General features: G+C 39.9%; 1 protein-coding gene across 1 annotated transcript in view; it reads right to left on the bottom strand.

Annotated features, from left to right (window-relative positions):
* Positions 1 to 17,781, bottom strand: part of SMARCAL1 (SWI/SNF related, matrix associated, actin dependent regulator of chromatin, subfamily a like 1) — a 48,445-nt gene extending 30,664 nt beyond the window's left edge. Inside the window, 8 exon segments of the mRNA XM_060773871.2 lie at positions 259 to 417; positions 1,654 to 1,804; positions 3,131 to 3,314; positions 6,290 to 6,340; positions 8,842 to 9,102; positions 10,063 to 10,113; positions 11,957 to 12,882; positions 17,478 to 17,781. Of these exon segments, the coding sequence (XP_060629854.2) occupies positions 259 to 417; positions 1,654 to 1,804; positions 3,131 to 3,314; positions 6,290 to 6,340; positions 8,842 to 9,102; positions 10,063 to 10,113; positions 11,957 to 12,857 (1,758 nt within the window). The 5' untranslated portion in view covers positions 12,858 to 12,882; positions 17,478 to 17,781.
* Positions 17,782 to 20,324: the final 2,543 nt, after the last annotated feature.

Below are 20,324 nucleotides of genomic sequence, written 5' to 3'. Positions count from 1 at the left end.
TGGTCACCTTTCCTGCAGGTGGCTTGCAAAACAACTGCTGCCCTCAACAATTCATATGTAATTCAGATGTTTTCAAGGATAATTCAAAGGGCGATACTAAACATCAGAAAAGCTGTCACAATACAAATGGTAGCATGATGCAATTTGGATTCAATTCAATTTATCCAAAGAAAAAGCCTTCTCTTTCCTGTCCCACTGTGCTTTGACTGGCCCATCAAAATCCATGCTTCTTACATTCACTAAGGGGATGCTACTTACAACAATCACAACTTGGAAGGTGGTTTTGAGCTGCTTCTCCATCTTACTTAGAAGGTCAAAACTGACAATGTTTATCAATCTTGCCATCAGGCAGTCCTTGCCCGTTGCTATGACACTGATGGTATCTGCACTCAAGGAAGGAAGCCACCTGTGGAAAGCCTAAAGCAGCACAAAAGAGACAAGCAGAAAATATTAAATTTTTTTGCATCCCAATTGCCTAAAGCCCATAGCTACCTTTCACAAATAGTTGACATCACCCAATAGTGTTTTTTTTTTTTCTTTTCGGTCTCCAAAGCATTGCTCAACTCTTAATTGTATCACCCCAACAGAACACATCTGAACTCAGCTACTAATATTTCAAATGTCAAACTGAGGTTAGAACTGAATCTGCACTAGTTGTTTTTCATAAAAGATGTCCCTGGCTCAATTTGTCTCTCACTCATTTCTGCGCACACATTTGCTGTCCACAAACTACTATATCATTAATGCCATACTCCTTTGTTCTGTATTGTTCCTCACAAAGAAACAGTTTGCACTGAAGCAATTCCGGTCTAAGCAGCAATTATGACTACAGATGAGGGAGCAAAGGCCATCAAGTGCTCTTTCACAGAAAAACAAAAACAAGAAAATGGTACATCCAGAGGGTCCAGCCTACGCACATTTCTAACATATCAAGTCTTTTTGTCAGGAAGCATTCATATGACAGACACACACTCTATAGTTCCAAGGTACTACAACTAAGAAAAAAGCAAAGCCCACCCTACAGAAAACAAGGCCAGTCAATAAACAGACACTATACTATGAGTATTTCCCTCCCATTTGTTAAAAGAGAACTTTCCAAATTGTATGACACAAAATGTTAGTGTGTTGTCTGCAGTGTGTAGGTGTGTTGTGCAAATTTAATGAGATATGACAATTTTTTTGAAAATATATGTTATTATCTTACAAATCATATTTTTGAAAAAATAAAAATTAAAGGTTTGTATACGTTTATTACAATTTTTGTACGTGTTTGTATTTCTTGTAAGGGGTTGGTTTAACCTCTGGATTTCTAGTAAAACTAAATTACAGTGTTGAGAAAAGAAGCATGTCGAAAAACTCTGTCGCCAACATGGAATGTTTGGAAAGTTTTGCATGAAAACCTTTGGAGTCTGTTCCTTGATTCACTCCCAAATGAGGTAGCAGATTCTCTTTGGAATAATGAATTAAAATCACAAAGAGCATTGAAGCAGTGATGCTAAATGACAGCATCTCTATAGTGTTATAAATCTGAGAATACAAAGCAATTATTTTCTCAGTCCCACCCTCCACTTTTTGTCTACATGAAAAGTTGCTGTCTTTCTCTTCGTAATAAAGAATAATAACTAAAAAGAATACTGAAATTCCGGTACTTACCTCTGCCCATGTATATCTCACAGAGGAAGGTGCTATTACCAACAGAGGCCACTCTTTTTTGTAATATGCAGCAATGCAGATAGCCTGGATTGTTTTCCCTAAGCCCATGTCATCAGCAAGGAGCAAACGCCCATCCCTGGAGATAGCAAAACTGAAGACAAGAATGAACGAACAAACAAACAAAAGAAAGAAAGAAGAAAAGCTGTGGGTTATTATTTCCAATCATCCACTCTTCTAAAATCTAAACCGGGGCCCATCATCTCTCCGCCCACAAAAAAGTTGTTTGTGTTTTTCTCTTTTCAGATGTTAAATGCTCACAAATAATCCTTGAACAATTATTACTAACTTTATTTATGTCCTGCTCCTTTCCCAGAGTTGCAGCTCAGAAAGGCTGTGTTACTTGCCTTCAAATCATTTCCAGTTTAGGCAAACCCTAAGGCAAATGTAGAGCCTAAATACCATAAAAACAACAGATCTAGTCCAATCTCGGAAGCTAAGCAGAGTGAACTCTGGGTAGTGCTTGGGTGGGAAACCGCCAATGAACTTGAGATAGTGTAGCCTGTATTTCAGAGATAAAGCCACCTCTGAGCATTCCTTGCTTAAGAAAACCCTAAGAAATTCATGGGGTTGTCATTAAGTGGAAACACATAATGCAAATCTGTCACAGGATTTTCTCAGAAGGTTTGCTTCCCTTAGGCTGAGAGAAGGTGACTTCCTAAGGTTACCCAATTGATTTCCATGGTTAAGTGGGGATTTGAACCTTAGTCATAGTTGAAAGCTCAAATTACTACACCACACGGACTCTCTTGAAGGACCAGAAAAATAGAAAGGAGGTATCTGTAAGTAATTAAGTCTGATTAGGAAAACCTTTTTAGTTGTGGCAACTTAACACTAAAAGCAATGCATCTCACTTTTCCAAAGATGTCTTCATAAAGTCTAGTTACTGATATGTCTGATGCTCTTACAGTGGGAAATCCAGCAGGCTCTGTTCTCTCCACATGGGGAAAGGAATAGTTAATGTGAAAGGCTATCTGTCAAGATTGTGAGCACTCATAAATGAAGCACAGACCACAAAGTCCTGACTTTGCTTCCTGAGAACACCAGCCTTCATTTTCTAAATTGACTTAATTTAGGATGACTTAATTAGCTGCCACCTAGTCAGTGTTTTATTTGCACATGATACCAGCCCAGTTGTTGACCCAATCTGGATCCAACAAATGGGCTAGTTCTTCCAAATTATGCAGAGTGAGGGCTCTTCCAGACAGTCATATAACCCAGAATATCAAGGAAGGGAATATCTGCTTTGAACTGGAATATAAGGCAGTGTGGACTCAGATAACCCAGTTCAAAGTAGATATTGTGGGATTTCCTGACTTGATATCCTGGGTTATATAGCTGAGAAGCATGGGGCAGGATGGCAAATCAACAGCATTCCAATACACAGAACATTTCCTCAGAAACTGAACACCTGACTTACTTCACACCTCCTCTTTGAAATGGCATGAGGCTATTCACAACATGAGGCTCCACTTCTGAAAGGTCTGCTTCGGGAACATCTGCAGCTTTCAAGACAGACTTCCCAAACTGAGAGGCAAAAACTTGTATGACAGGCTTAGGCAGGGGCTCCAGCTCCACTTCTGGAAGGAGCTTGACCATTTGAACTGTAAGAAACATCCACAAAATAAATGTATGTCCTTAGAATTATTTCTCAATGACATTCGGTCATGAACATGAATTAAAATACAAAGAAAACAGCTTGATTCTTAGATCAGTCTCTTGGGCTTGTTTACATAAATTATCATTCTTAGGCTTTCAAGTTAAAAGATATTTAACACTAATAGTGAGTTTATGAAAAATAATACAAAAATAAATAGGTATGCACAAACAAAGGCAATTTCTATACATTTCAAACCTATCTTCAAAGAATAAAATGTTAAAAACTTGCTTTAAAAAAGGATTCCTAGGATGCTGAATTCTGCATGACATTTCCTTAGCACTGCCTTCTCCGAGATTAAAATTTAAAAGTAGAACTTTATTGGGAATGAGAAATAGAATTTTTCTAGTGTTTATAATATTTTTGAATTGTGTGGCCCTTTCTAAAAATAAAAATGACTATTTCACTGCAAAAAGGTAAAATATGTCAACTCTGGATTAAACACAGTTCATTAACTCGTAGTTTATCCTGATGCATCAAAATTCCACTGCAATTTCTGGGATAAATAAAACAAAACCCCCCATAACCCTGTAAAATATAAAAATCAATGAGTTAGAACTGGTAATAAATAATACAGTATAAAGAATAATTAAGGAACATGTGCAATGACAATTCAGAATGGCTTTGGTATACGATTTCTGGATCATGGAATTTTAATGTTTATACTAGGATGATTGTATGCTTTGTCTGAACGTTTACATTTTATGTATGTCATACGTTTAATGGTTTTAATTGATTTTAAGTTCATAGTTATATGTAGTAATTAGTTATTACGATTTATTTTTGTACTGTATGTTGGCATTGTTGCCATTAGTATGTTGTAAACCATCTTGAGTCCTCCCCCCAGGGATGAGAAAAGTGGTATATAAATACAGTAAGTAAGTAAATAAATAAATCAGAACACAATTCTGATACTGAAAATGTACTCACATCTGCACTCACTTAATTTAATATAACTGCTGAGTATTACCCACAAACTAAACACTGAAGATTTTAATTTTTGATACCCCAAGATTGAAGGCAGTTTAGTCCTCTGCTACCTCACAAGACCCTTTACTGTGAAAGCATATCGATATGTATATGGAAAGATTTCTATCTGTACTTGTATGATGGATTGCTCCAGATACACTGTATTACTTCATCTATGCTTCTCATTGTAGGAGCTGGATCCCTACCCTGTTATTATGCTCAGAAAGTTGCCTGCTAGAATTATCGACTCATGAACTGCAGCAATTACACAATTGTTACAGTTCTGAGGACAAGTTTCAAAAATTAGATGTCAGGGTAGCTTGAGTGATTCATCCAGAAGGCTTCTTTCCCCCATTTTCTTGTCCTCAAATGACCTTTTCTCTGAAGACAATTGAGTGAGTGACTAAACAAAGGGGGGGGGGGAGTTATCGTGTCAGAAGCAACTTGAGAAAGTCGCTTCTGGTGTGAGAGAATTGGCCGTCTGCAAGTACATTGCCCAGATGTTTTGATGTTTTACCATCCTTGTGGGAGGCTTCTCTCATGTCCCCACATGGCGAGCTGGAACTGACAGAGGGAGGTCATCTGTACTCTCCCCTGATTTGAACCTCTGACCTGTCAGTCTTCAGTCCTGCCGGCACAAGGGTTTAACCTATTGTGCCACTGGGGAAAATGATGCTAATGAAAGTATCAGAGCCCTTAAAGAACAGAAATGTTGACAGAGGAATATTCAAGAGGGAATATTCATTAGAAGACTGCAAAGTACAAAACATGGTTTTACCAACGCAGATGCAATGGGATCAAGCTTCCACACTGCTATCAAGTATTGTAGGCATAACTCCCCCATTCAGTGCATCAGCTGGAGGAACGTGTGCATCGTTCTGGAAGAAACTGTACACAGCTTCTCAGGAGAGTAAGCAAGCAAAGGTGGGGTAGGAGTGGATTTGGCCTTTCTTGATCTCCTCCCTCAAAACACCCTGGGAAGTGTGAGATTTTCCAGATGTTGTTAGACTACAAGTCTCACCAGCCACTTCTATGAGAGCCAATGGTGATAATGGTAGCTGCAATTAAGTAACTGTGGAAGGGCTGCACGTTCCCTAGAACATTGTCCTAGAAGAGCATTAATCAAAGCTGCTTTTCCATTTTTTTTGTAGCCAGTCCATAAAAATCATAGTCTTTGTATGAACCATGTGCCTTATGTAGCTCCCATTAATACATACCATTGGGGCAAGTGCCAGAAGTACTGGCACTATAAAAGGTTTCTTATATCTGAATAACATTTGGCCAATATATCCCACTTTTACGACTACAGGAGAATGGTAAGAAACACGTTTGGCTTCTATTCTAAGAGATGCAACTGTTTCCTCTATTACCGTTATCTATATAAATAAAAATGTAATTTTCGTTTGTGGGATTAACATAACTCAAAAACCACTGGACAAACTGACACCAAATTTGGACACAATACACCTATCAAGCCAACGAGTGACCATCACTCATAAAAATACTGAAAAACACAGTGGAAGGGACTTTAAAAGCCAAAAAACAAAAAAATATTACAACGCATGTGCAAAACAAAATATATACACATACACACAAAAATATATACACACACAAAACACATATACACAGACTGGGCCAGGGAAACGTGTGGCAGAGGACGGATCGTATGTTATGATCAGACTGTTCCAAAATAGGCATTTCCACCTTTTACATAGACAACATTGGCATATTATTATGGGATTCACACTGGAGAAAAAGTGGGATATAAATTAAATTATAGCACAGTATTGTAAGGCAGTGGAACCCATGAGCTTTTATCTGCTTTATAAAGCTGCAGAAGAAGCAAAAGTGATCACTACTTCAGACACCTCTAATTTAGGAAATACATTCTCAAAAAGTAGGTTTCAGTGAAGATCTAATCTCTCAAGAGCTTGCAAATAAGTAATTTCTTACTCAGTTCGAGGTAGTCCTCCAGCAGGAAACTCCATTTTCTAGTCTTCATATCTGAAAGAAGCCATAAGAAAGAAATGCACAGATAAGAAACACAGCTTCCTAACATTTCATAGCTCCAACTACACTGAAAATTTATTGTACTCTAAGAATCATCCAAAATAAATAGTAATTTCATTTGTAAGTCAGCCTATAGCTACATCTCTCATGGTAACCCATAACAAGACAACACAAGAAAATCAAGAAAATACACACACACACACACATATTAAATAAAAAATGGAAATTAAAACAAAATGATTCCAAGTCGAAGACGTATTTCAAAACAGAAAAAAGAATGGCAGCTGTAAGAGGGCAGCTTTCAAATTATACAAGACCTGAAAAAATGTCTTTGTCCAATAGAGATCCAACGGAGAACATTCCACATTTGAAGATCAGGGGTCCCCAAATGGTTTTCAATTTGAGTGTAAGGTTAAAAGTCTTGTGCTGTTACAAATTGCAACTACAAATTGCACATGGCTTCATATAGGATCTAAGCCCTATCCTACGCAGTCATGACTAACAAACCACAAAAGTCATTATAATTAACACCTATCTTTCTATTTCTGTTCCTATTCCTGTTCTTTGAAGAAACTAAGCCAGTGGTTCCCAACCTTTTTGACCAGGGACCACTTGATCAGGAAACACTTTGACCAGGGACCACTCTCCAACATTAGTATCAAAAGGGTTACAAATCAGTTTTTGGTCAATTTTAGATTTGGTTTGGTTATTTGGGGTGCTGATTCAGAAAATTGCATTGGATATAACACAACCGCTCTAATTTCTGATACAGAATGTATACCATCCAGTAGTCACCATCTGAGCACGCATAGAAAACCATATTTAATAAGCCTCGGCATTATAAAGAGGGTTTTGTGAGACCAGTCGCTCTCATTGAAATGGTGTAGTAATGGTGAAGCCGTGGACCATATTTTAGTTCTTGCAGACCACTGGTGGTCCCTAAACCACAGGTTGGGAACCACTGCACTAAGCCAAAGCAGGTTTGCTTAAAAACCAGTGAAATTCAAGTCCTGATATGAAGACTTAAGTAGACCTCATTTCTTATTCCTCAAGTCTGAAGGTGGGTAAAACTGACCCCGTGCAGTGTCTGTGTGTATATGGTTACATAGTGATCTGAGTGCACATCTATGCATGAGGGAAAGTCCTTCAAATGTCTTGGGCCAGAATTTAACTCAGGACTTCAAATATTAGCTTGAACATTATGAAATAGGTCTACAAGTAAATAATATGCTCCAGCCAACAGTCCCATCTAGAAATAAAAGTGCAGTATTTTGGATCAAATGAAGTTTTTGAACACTGTACAAAACAAATCAATGCAAAGCATGTTTCAGACCAACATGCATATTTATAATGGCATGAATCACAGATGTGGCTGTTCCATGAAAGTATGTCATCTCCCAGTAACCTTGACTGCTAAAAGAATTCCCAGAAGAATTATTATCTTGCTATTCAAGAATAACAACAGATTTTTTCCATAATATAATAGGGGGGAAATAGGGGGTAGGTGGGGTAGGGGGGTTACAGAGTTGTGCGTCTAATGTGATTTTTCCAGTATGTAATAAAATAAAATAAAACAAAATAAGAATAAAAACAGATTGAGAAGCAACACAAACCCCAAACTTTTAAGGAAATTTGACTTCATCTGCAACAAGATGTTCAGTGGCTCCCCAACCAACACAACTACTGTTTTCCTAGATGCTACTGGTTAAAACATTACTATTATTTCCTCTGGTTGTTTGCCCATTCCAGTCCATTACCAACCACAGGTGAAAAGAGGTGGCTCTTGTTAGCATATTGTTAAGTTTTCAATTCAAATCTCCAGCAAATTCATACAGATGTTAAACAGCAGGAGATGCATTAGGGTTCATAAAATGTCATGGCTAGAATTCCCAATCATTGTTATACATGCATAACCTAAGGCCTTTCCACACAGCCATATAACCCAGAATATCAAGGCTAGGAGTTGGATGTAAGTGGGATGTTTGTAACTCAGGGACTGCCTGTATATAAAAATAATCACATATCAAAAAGAGCTAATGGAATTACATCAACAATGACCAGATTTTTTTTTCATGTCAGGAGCGACTTGAGAAACTGCAAGTGGCTTCTGGTGTGAGAGAATTGGCCATCTACAAGGACGTTGCCCAGGGGACGTCCTGATGTTTTGATGCTTGACCATCCTTGTGGGAGGCTTCTCTCATGTCCCCGCATGGGGAGCTTGAATTGACAGAGGGAGCTCATCCGCGCTCTCCCTGGATTCGAACCTCCAACCTGTTGATCTTCAGTCCTGCCGGCACAAAGGTTTAACCCATTGCACCACCAGAGGCTCCGATGAACAGATTGCAAATGCACACTTGCGCATACCCCATAGTGAAACTGTACTATATTTAGTATATCCTGTCTAAAGAGGAACAATATCAAAGCAAAGATAAGTGCAAGTTACAATAGTCATGGCTGCATTGCTGAATTAAAAAGATACTGATGAGATAACTCACCATAATTCCTAGAGTTCAACTGCTTGAATACCCCTATAATGTCGGCAGAATATCCAATGTCTACTTCAAACCGAGAGTATGAGATCAGAACACATTTTCCTCTGAAGGTTGCTGATAGTTTCTGCCAGCCAATGCATGTCTGCAAGAGAGCTCTCAAGCAAAATGTTTTACCAAGAGAAGACAGTTTAGTAGACCCAGTTGGAGCCTCCATTCCTGCCAGAGGAGTCAAAGTCACAGAAGGAAGTAGCTCTACTGCTTCCACTAGAAACAGAAAGAGGATTGGAAAGGGGAAAAATGGATAACAAGGGTAAAAAATCTATCAACTCTCTTGGGGACAGAAAGAGAAACAGAACAAAGGATATCAATGCCTAGCGATATCTGTGACGGATGCTCAGAAGATACAGCTTTAGCTCTTGCTGTGGCTATTCCTAACTGAGTCAAATCTACAGCTTTGTGATGTAAGCTACCTTTGGAGGATAAAAATTTCGCTAGAATTCAGAACTTTTGGTATTTCTATCTTTATATAAAACCCATTTTGTTAAAGAAAAAAGTCATAACTAAATACTCCTCTGTCACAAACCCATCAATAGATTCAGAAAACTTTTTTTTAAAAAAATCACTTTAATATGTAGCTTTTTCAAGTCTTATATACCTGCTCTCTAGTTTTAGCATACCAAATGCTTTTCCATTCATTTGTTAAACAAATTATATTTTTAGGAATCATTTAAATCAGTGTTTCTCAACCTTCCTAATGCCCCGACTCCTTAATACAGTTCCTCTCTGGATGTAGATGTACTTCATCTACATCCAGAGAGCACTGTGGACTCAAACAGTAATGGATCTTGCTCAAAATTGGCATGAAAACGTAATATGCCCAAATGTGAACACTGGTGGAGTTTGGAGAAAACAGACTTAACATTTGGGAGTTGTAGTTGCTGGGATTTATAGTTCACCTATAATCAAAGAACATTCTGAATCCCAACAACAATAGCATTGGACCTGACTTCCCACACAAAACTCCATGACCAACAGAAAAAACTGTGTTTTCTGATAGTCTTTGGCGACCCCTCTAACATCCCCTTGCAAAGCCACCCCCCCCCCCTCAAAGTGGTCCAGATTCCCAGGATGAGAAACACTGATTTGGATTCTAATTCAAAATTCTGTGCAAGGGCATCATGCAGTTATAGGATTAGAACATTTTTAGTTTAACTGACTACTTACTGAGAGGGCTGTAGTCTTCAAGACCAAAATTCCACATCTTTGTTATAGGATCTGAAGTAGAAGAGAATTTGCAATGTCATTTTACATACAAAAACATTGTATTAATACATTCATGTACTTGCTCAAGAAATTCTTACAGGAACATGGCTCATTTCATCATGCGGAATATGCGGTCATATAACTGCTAACATGTCTTACTTCTTTGCTTACTCTTGGATGGAAAGAAAGGAACTACAAGATTTTCCCCATTGCTTACTACATCAGAGATGGGAGAATAAGAGTATGCAGGTTAATTTACCCTTCTGGTAATGACCATATAAAAACGGCCAACTTGTTTTTAAGACCTTTTCTGCACTGCTGCAGACACAGACTGCAGCCAGGAAATCAGAAGACATTTACTTCTTGCGAGGAGAGCAATGGCCAATCTTGATAAAATAGTTAAGAGCAGAGACATCACACGGGGAACAAAGGTCCACATAGTTAAAGCAGGCATTCCCTGTAGTAACCTATATATGTGAGAGCTGGACCGTAAGGAAGACTGAGTGAAGGAAGATAGACGCTTTTGAACTGTGGTGCTGGAGGAAAATTCTGAGAGTGTCTTGGGCTGTGAGAAGATCCAACCACTCTATACTCCAGGAAATAATGCCCAACTGCTCACTGGAGGGAAGGATATTAGAGGCAAAGATGAAGTACTTTGGCCACATAATGAGAAGACAGAAAATCTTGGAGAAGATAATGATGCTGGGGAAAATAGAAGGAAAAAGGAAGAGGGACTGACCAAGGGTCAAGCGTCTAAGAAGTGACTGGCTTGACCTTGAAGGAGCTGAAGGTGGCCATGGCCAACAGGGAGCTCTGGGCTGGTCCGTGAGGTCATGAAGAGTCAGGAACAACTGAACGAATAAACAATGAACACACTACCATATAATCCTGGTTATCAAAGCAGATACTCCTCATTATCTGCTTTGAACGGGGAAGATAATTTGGAGTTTATATGGCAGTGTAGAAGGGGCCTTAGATCAAGAAAAGTTATCAACATCTCATCCAGGAGAGCATCAATGACAGATTGTAAACCTGAAGCAGTCAAATTAACCAATGATAGTCATTCTGAGAACCTTTACGGCTGAAAGGCAGGATACAAATACTGTAATGTGGTATTTATAATACCATGAATAAATAAAATAGTCTTAAAATTTCTGAGACATTGAGAACGGACTCTCTCAATAGCTCTGGGAAACTCACTATGGTCCTCATCTCCTCCAGAGATTACACTGGAAATACACAGACCCCTGATCTCATATTCCCATAAAATTTACTGCTTGTTCAGGTTCTTCTGCATGTTCATGAGGACTGGATCATGTCATTTTATAATTGATTCTATCATAGAAGCATGTAAAAGATTTATTAAACTGCAAAAACTTTTGTTTTTGGAGGACATTTTGCTGGACATTTTGCTATAGCTTTTCAATGAATAGCTCATAAAGTCTCAACTAATTCAACGTAGGCCCCTTCCAGACAGGTCCTATATCCCAGGATCTGATCCCAGGTTTTCTGTTTATCCCAGATTATCTAGCAGTGTGGACTCATATAATCCAGTTTAAAGCAGAACACCTGGGATCAGATTCTGGAATATAGGGTCTGTCTGGAAGGGCCCAAAGTTTGTGGCATCCACAAAGTATCTAGGAAGTAACAATTACTTTCAAAGTAACTATTGCACAATTAAACAGGAAAGAACACTTTCAACCAGGAACAGAACCATTTTCAAATTTTGTTACACAGCGCTATTTTTATAAAATACAGTTAAGCTATAAAGACCTGTATTATTTAGCACAATATCAGCAATGACCATTTCTAGGAACTTGCTGTACAACAAACAAACATACATCATATATCTTACCATAATTTTTACTTGGTAGACTTCGGAACATTTCAATGAGTTCTTTATTGTATCCTATTTCAACCCGGAATCGGTCTTCAGAGTGTTTCACACACTTCCCACTTAGGGCACTGTGTGCTTTTCTTTGTACGGGAATTTCTGATGGCTTGCTTGTACCTCCAGAAACAAGCAATTTGGGTTCTTTTCCTGCTTTTATAGAAACATAAGCATTTTTTGCACCATAAAACTGCAATGTGTTACTACCTTCTTTTTTGGCACATAGTTCAGAGGTCAGGTTCGTGGCAACTGCCAGCATTTCACAGTCATCCAAAGCTGTGTTGCTGTTGATTTGCGGTGGCATATGTTTAAAATCAGAATGGCCACTGGTTGATTTGCCCTGAGCTTGTAAGGTTTTAATATTTTGAGGGTTCCAATCAACATCTTTTTTGGACGGATGTTGGACCACTGGGCAAAATTTAGACTGCAATGTGCAAGCATTGAGTTGGATTGCTTGGCCTTGTTCTCGTGCACTCGGATCAGGAGAGTGCCAAGGAGGGTGACTCAGAGAATTTTGTGCCACTTGGGAAGGCTGTTTCATGTGGCCCAACTGTCTGCTGGAATGCTCTGATGAATCCACCTCACAGGGTCCGTGCAAAATGTGACCGTGTGACATTTGAGGATTCTTCTGCACAACATGGTTGCTGGAGACCTGGAGATGATGGCTGCTGGGGCTGGCATGATAGTTTTCCTTCTTCAAAGGCTGCTGCGGGTTTCCTTGACAGCTATGGAAACTCTGCAGGTCCGTCCGCTTCTTAGCAACGCTGCCCTGCTGAGCTGCCAGTCGTTCTGCCCTTCTTGCCAAAGCCTTCTGACGGTTCTCCTCTATCTTTCTTTTCTGTTCTTCTGTAAGTCCAGATGACATCGTCCATTAAGCGCTCATTGAAAACCTATATAATTGCAAGTAAGAAAAACAACACCAATGAACTATATGTACAATAATAATAACAATATTTTTATTTCTTACCCACCTCTCCTTGTGGCTCGAGGTGGGTTACAACATCGCAAAAAACACACAACCCCATTTCTGATTCAAAACTACACAATATACCATTTGGGGCTTTTTATTTCCTGCTTTTTGGGAAGCTTCACAGTTCTGTTGGGGATGCGAGGAAGGTGGCGGTGTGGACTCTCTTTAGTCCCACTGCCATGGACCGACCACCACTTGGTCAAGTTTAGACTCACTGCACTCCCAACCTCCACAGAGGTGGAGGGCCCATTAAGATGGTCGGCCCCAGGAGGCTTATGGATCCAGAAGGATTCCTGATGACTCTTGGGGAATTTCCTGCCACTGAGGTAGGTGATTCTGTTGATGCCCTGGTTGCTCTCTATAACAGGGAGATGACCAGGACAATAGACACAATCACTCCGGAGCAACCCCTCTCGAGTAGCAGAGCTAAACCAGCCCCCGGGTCAACAAGGAGCTGGCAATGATGAAGCGAACAAAGAGGAGTCTAGAGGCTGTCTGGCGATCATCTCGCAGCAGGTCAGACCGAGCACGGGTGTACACCTATGCAAGGGCGAACTCCATGACAGTGAAGGCTGCAAGTAAATCTCACATTGCGGTCAACATTGCGTCCGCGAGGAATCATCCAGCTGAGCTGTTTCGAGTGGTCAATGGTTTGTTGAACCCCTTTAAATTTGCATAGCATTCCATATTAGGCTTTTTGGAAGAGCCCATAGCTTTCATGAGAAAACTGTAGTTTTTCATGAAAATATGCTGCTTTTGGAGATGTTCCATAGCTTTCCTCAAAAAGTTGCATAGTTTCCCATCGTTGCAGGAATAATGTTCCTATGTGTCTCATCATTATGAGACGAAAAATTAATTGCTTTTTCCCAGCATCTCTTGGGAAAAGGATAATCTAGAATTACCCACCCTACTATGTATCTTTAATTAATACTCTCCCAGTGACAACTCAGTTAACTTCAGCTTAGCCTGATGAGACACTAGATATATTAGAAGAAAGATTACTACATTTCCCACAACATCTTACTTTTCAGTAATGGTGCTTTCATTACAAAAATGATCTATCCCATGACAGAAATTATAGCAATGAAGTAGTTGAACTATGCTCTCTTCTGTTTTAATGTTTTTTACTGTTACTCTTGTTACACACATTTACATTTAAAGTTAAACACTTGAATATGAATCCAGCTGTGTTTCTGGGACTAGCAGTTACACCAAAAGTAGAAATGGCCATCTAGAAACCATTTCACTATATAGGCAGTCCAGCTTGCTTATTTTAATTGTGTTTGTACTGTGGGTTTTATGCTGTATGTGTACATTAAATGTGTTTGTTAAATGTTTTGATATGGCCGATGGACTAAACAATAAAATGTATATACCTATATAGGCAGTCCCCGAGTTACAAACATCCAACTTACAAGTGACTCATAGATAAGAACATGGGTGAGACAACAAGAAGTAAGTGAGGGAAATTTCCTCCTGAAAGAGTTATCCTGGAGAGATTAACCAGAATGGAAATGGAACTGGGATAACACTCTGTCTCGGCTGGCTTTTAATTGTTATTATTTAATACAATTGCTTATTTTAGTGTATAATGTTTAGCATTGTTCTGTGTTTAAGTTTTTATGGTTTTCATTTTATATAGGCATTGAATGTTTGCCAGTTGTGTTGGAAACCACCCAGAGTCCCCACGGGGAGATAGGGCAGGATACCAATAAAGGTTATCATCATCATGGCGGGAAGGGGTCTCCACTGAAACTTTAACACCAATCCTTGTTTCCACAAGCACATTTTTCAAAATCCAGTTATCACAGAAACAGAAAGTGAGGTGAAAACTTCTGAACAGACACCGAAACAAACACCACAGGGGTGCTAACCCTTCCCTATGCTATCCAAAACTTTTATATATATATATATATATATATATATATAGATATAGATATAGATATAGATATAGATATAGATATAGATATAGATATAGAGCTGGAGTCAAACTTTAAAAATGTACCTGTTCCAACTTACATACAAATTCAACTTAAGAACAAACCTACAGAATCTTTGTTGTTCATAATTCGAGGATTGCCAATTCCCAGTATCTTCCCAGTACCATTAGATATATTGGTTAAGGTTACCCGGAGTTGTAGTTCAACATCTGGAGGGGTGCTTAATTTTCACACCAAAATCTATATAAATAAAAATGTAATGTTCGTTTCTGGGATTAACAGAACTCAAAAACCACTGGACTAATTGCCACCAAATTTGCCCACAAGACACCTACTAACCCAAGGAGTAACCATCACTCAAAAAAATTGATTTTGTCATTTGGGAGTTGTAGTTACTGGGATTTATAGTACGCCTACAATCAAAGAGCATTCTGAACTTCACCAATGATGGAATTGAACCAAATATGGCACACAGGACTCCCATGACCAACAGAAAAAAATAGAAGGGTTTGGTGGACATTGACCTTGAGTTTGGGAGTTGTAGTTCACCTACAACTTTTGACACAAACAATGATGGATCTGGACCAAACTTGGCACGAATATTCCATATGCTCCAATATGAACACAGATGGAGTTTGGGGAAAATAGACACTGACATTTGGGAGTTGTAGTTACTGGGATTTTTAGTTCACCTACAATCAAAGAGCATTCTGAACCCCACCAATGACAGAACTGGGCACATTTCCCACACAGAACCCCCATGACCAACAGAAAATACTTAAGGCCACCCAGTCCAACTCCCTTCACCAGGGCAAGAAAACGTAATCAAAGCCCTCCTGACAAAGAGCCATCCAGCCATAGATATATATGAGTCACACACAGAGAGATATAGTATCATAGATTTGAAAGGGATCCCTAAAGAAGGACAATAATATGTCGCATGTTCCAGAGTAGGCAAACCAGACAATCTCCACATCAACACTGACAAAGAAACAGTAAGAAATAGTTTACCCACAAGCATAAAGAAATTGCATACATTAGAAAGTAATACTTTCTCATTACTTTATTTTCCAGGTCACCAGACTGGGCCACAGCAACACGTGGCAGGGCACGGCTAGTATATCAATATATACAGTTACAGCAGTAAGCTGCTAAAAACAATATCAAGTAGAGGGAAATCCCCAAATTATGGTGTGCAGCAAAAAGAAACAGAAAGAATAGTCTTATAATACTTTAAACATTATTCTTTTCTATTCAAGTTTCAAGATGCTGTTTTGGTTTTCTTTTTCTTAATATGACTCTCCCCTGCCCATTAGCATTACATTTCAGCTCAGATGCAGGACTGAGTCATACAGCTGTGCACTTGTTTTGTGTTTTGGACTGACGTCAAACCAGGCTGATCTTCCTTCAGTGGAGTCAGCTTGGATTATCTCTCAGTGATGGGATAGATGGATCTGCCAACGTGCCTATTAATGCAACGTTTCTTCTCACAGACGAGCATAGAGGAGGTGCTGACAAACCCGGCATGTGGCAAATCCATTCACACTACCTGTCAACAAGGGACAAATCAAATGACCCGGGCTTCTCAACATTTTGTGTGCAAAATTCATGGCTGGAAACAAGGCATCTAAACTGGATTTCTATCCTACAGTGACACAAAATATTAAACCATGAGGTTTTTAAAGAGAAGCAAAAGACAGAAGAGTCAGACAGTTGTCCCTCTGTACCCATGTATCCTGCACTTACAAATTCAATTATCCATAGGTTGAAAAATCTGGGGGAGGGGGGCAAGAAAGACTAACACAAATAAATACTGTATAACAACCACAACAACAGCCTGAGTGAAGAAGGCCCTTAGACATCCACTTCAGCTAGCACCAAAAAGAAAAAAAGGCAAGCCATAATCTTGGGCCCCTTCCACACAGCTTTCTACTGGGATATATGCCAGTGTGCACTCAAAATAACCCAGTTCAAAGCAGATATTATGGGATTTTCTACCTTGATATTCTGGATTATATGGCTGTGTGGAAGGGCCCTGGGTTGTGAGTTTTTCAGGCTGTGTGGCCATGTTCCAGTAGCACTCTCTCCTAAAGTTTCTCTCACATCTATGGCAGGCATCCTCAGAGGTTTGAGTCAAGCACTGAGTCAAGGCAGTTAAAGTGGGGTCAACACGCATTCATTCTACAGTGTAGATCAGGCATGGGCAAACTTGGGCCCTCCCTCCAGGTATTTTGGACTTCAACTCCCACAATTCCTACCGGCTGTTAGGAATTGTGGGAGTTGAAGTCTAAAACACCTGGAGGGAGGGCCCAAGTTTGCCCATGCTTGGTATGCAGTGGTTCTCAACCTGTGGGTCCCCAGATGTTTTGGCCTTCAACTCCCAGAAATCCTAACAGCTGGTAAACTGGCTGGGAATTCTGGGAGTTGTAGGCCAAAATACCTGGGGACCCACAGGTTGAGAAGCACTAGTATAGACGCACCCACACAGAAGCAGGAGAATGTTAGATAGTCCACATTCGTTGCACTTCGGATCCCTGGAGCCCACAAAGCCTTCATGCCATCCTAAACCACTCACCTGAAAACAAGCCCCAAAAGAACACAAAATGGGAAAGGCCTCTTCATAGAGTTTGGGAAGTTGGGGGCTTCTTAACTGCGGCTCCCAGAATGCCCAAACAGGCCAAAGTGGGGCCTCTGATCAAGTCTCCCCCTCTTTCCTCCTTCTCCAGCCTCGAGAGAGTTTCCCGCGGAATGCCACTGTCCTGGGCTCCCCCAAACGCCGCCTCTTCGACTACAACCCCCATCAAGCCTCTGGGGACCTCCATTGGCCGAAAGGTAAACAGCCTCGCGGTGCAGCACGGGAAATGGAGTTCTCTTGTAGGCGCGGCTCAGCGGCGAGGGTGTGCTGACGTCTGCGCATGTGCGTGAAGCCGTTTCAGGCTCTCATCCTACTTTGCAAGGAGTGAAGGAAGGCAGGCTGTTACCTGCTTGCTTGAGACTTAGCCCCCTTCCACACAGCTGTATAAAATCCACATTGAACTGGATGATATGGCAGTGTGGACTCAGATAACCCAGTTCAAAGCAGATATTGTAGATTATCTCCCTTGATATTCTGGGTTATCTAGCTATTTGGAAGGGCCCTGACATATAATAATAATAATAAATAAATAAATAAATAAATAAATCCTGTACCCATTACTCTGGCCCGGCCCAGTTTTATTGTGTCTTGGTGTATTGTTTATTGCTCGTTTAATTTTGCTTTAACTTTTAATTTTTTTTAATTGCTTTAGGTTGTGTATTGTTATGTTGTTTGAGGCCTTGGCCTTTGTAAGCCGCATCAAGTCCTTCGGGAGATGCTAGCGGGGTACAAATAAAGTTAATAATAATAATAATAATAATAATAATAATAGTAAACTTTATTTATACCCCGCCACCATCTCTCCCAAGGGGGAATTGGGGCAGCTTACATGAGGCCAAACCCAAACAACAAATTACAATAAGATAAAATACAAGTTGCAATAAAATGAACAACATAATCAATAAGCAATATACACAAAACATTAAAAAAAGGGGGGAAAAGCAGTAAACCAAACATAGTGACAGTGAGCAGCCCTAAGGTAAATATATAATGGTTTTTTTCTTGGCAAGGTTGGTTCAAACATTTGAAGCATCAAAATATATGTTGGTTAGTGTTTAGAAATCATACCTGATTTATTTATTTATTATTTATTTATTTCCGTTACTTTTACCCCGCCCTTCTCACCCCCAAGGGGGGACTCAGGGCGGCTTACAGAGGAAGGCACAATGTATTTTGTGTTTTTGTGTTTGGTCGATAAAGGTATTTCTCTTTTGTGGATGTATCTTGTTAAATATCCAACACATCTAATCTTGAAATATTTCTGATTAAGAATATTCCACCTTTGATTCCTTGGCTGATCCTAGTAATGGTTTAAGTAATGTACCAGTAATGTACTCAAACTTACGTAGTTATACCAGTAAGGCCTTCCAAAAGAAGGCCTTACTGGTACATTATTTAAACTGTTATGTTTATTCCTATATATATATATTAGGCCTGGGCGGTTTCGTTCGTTAATTTTGTAATTCGTTAAATATTCGTTATTTTTAACAATTACAAAATGATTACAAAACTTATTTTCAAACCCGGACGTGTTTTTAAATATCGAAACGGCATCCTCCATCTTTTTTACGAGCTTCCGCCCGTTTCGGAAATGACGTTTTAGGGATGGAGGATGCTGGGTGCGCCGGGAGCCAATCTGGCGCTCCCAAGCACCGTGGCTCATTGTGATTGGGCGGGCTGCCCTTTAAAAGCGGCTCTGCATGGCCGCATTGCTCATTGCGAAGGCGAGGAGACGGGAGGTGCGGGAGGGAGGCTTGGCTTGCTTGCATTCATTCATTGCTTGCATTCATTCATTCATTCATTCACATTCATTGTTGGGAGAGCGAGGGCGGTTTAAGGACCTGGGCTGGGAGCAGCGGGGAGGCTTTGCCCTGTTTTCGCCCCACAACAGGGCAGGGCAAGCATTTTGTTAATTTTCCATTTTTAAATATTTCTGATAAATATTTCTTTTATTCTTAAAAAAATTCAAAAAATATTCTAAAAAAAGAAAAAAACTTGTGTGCCTGTGTGTGTGTTTGTCCCTGTCCTGTGCAACGGGGCAAGCATTTCATTTGTGTAGTTCCAACCAGTGCGGTCCTTTGCCAAAACAAAAGTGCTATAATACAGTGCTCGCTCATTATTTGTGTAGTTCCAACCAGTGCGGTCCTTTTGCCAACACAAAGTGCTATAAGACAGTGCTCGCTCATTATTTGTGTAGTCCCAGCGCGGTCCTTTTGCCAACACAAAAGTGCTATAATACAGTGCTCGCTCATTATTTGTGTAGTTCCAGTGCGGTCCTTTTGCCAACACAAAAGTGCTATAATACAGTGCTCGCTCATTATTTGTGTAGTTCCAACCAGTGCGGTCCTTTTGCCAACACAAAGTGCTATAAGACAGTGCTCGCTCATTATTTGTGTAGTCCCAGCGCGGTCCTTTTGCCAACACAAAAGTGCTATAATACAGTGCTCGCTCATTATTTGTGTAGTTCCAGTGCGGTCCTTTTGCCAACACAAAAGTGCTATAATACAGTGCTCGCTCATTATTTGTGTAGTTCCAACCAGTGCGGTCCTTTTGCCAACACAAAAGTGCTATAATACAGTGCTCGCTCATTATTTGTGTAGTCCCAGCGCGGTCCTTTTGCCAACACAAAAGTGCTATAATACAGTGCTCGCTCATTATTTGTGTAGTTCCAACCAGTGCGGTCCTTTTGCCAACACAAAGTGCTATAAGACAGTGCTCGCTCATTATTTGTGTAGTCCCAGCGCGGTCCTTTTGCCAACACAAAAGTGCTATAATACAGTGCTCGCT

This window comes from Anolis sagrei, chromosome 1 (assembly GCF_037176765.1).
Source record: "Anolis sagrei isolate rAnoSag1 chromosome 1, rAnoSag1.mat, whole genome shotgun sequence".
NCBI classification, from domain to species: domain Eukaryota; kingdom Metazoa; phylum Chordata; class Lepidosauria; order Squamata; family Dactyloidae; genus Anolis; species Anolis sagrei.
This window is presented reverse-complemented; position numbering and strand designations above follow the sequence as displayed.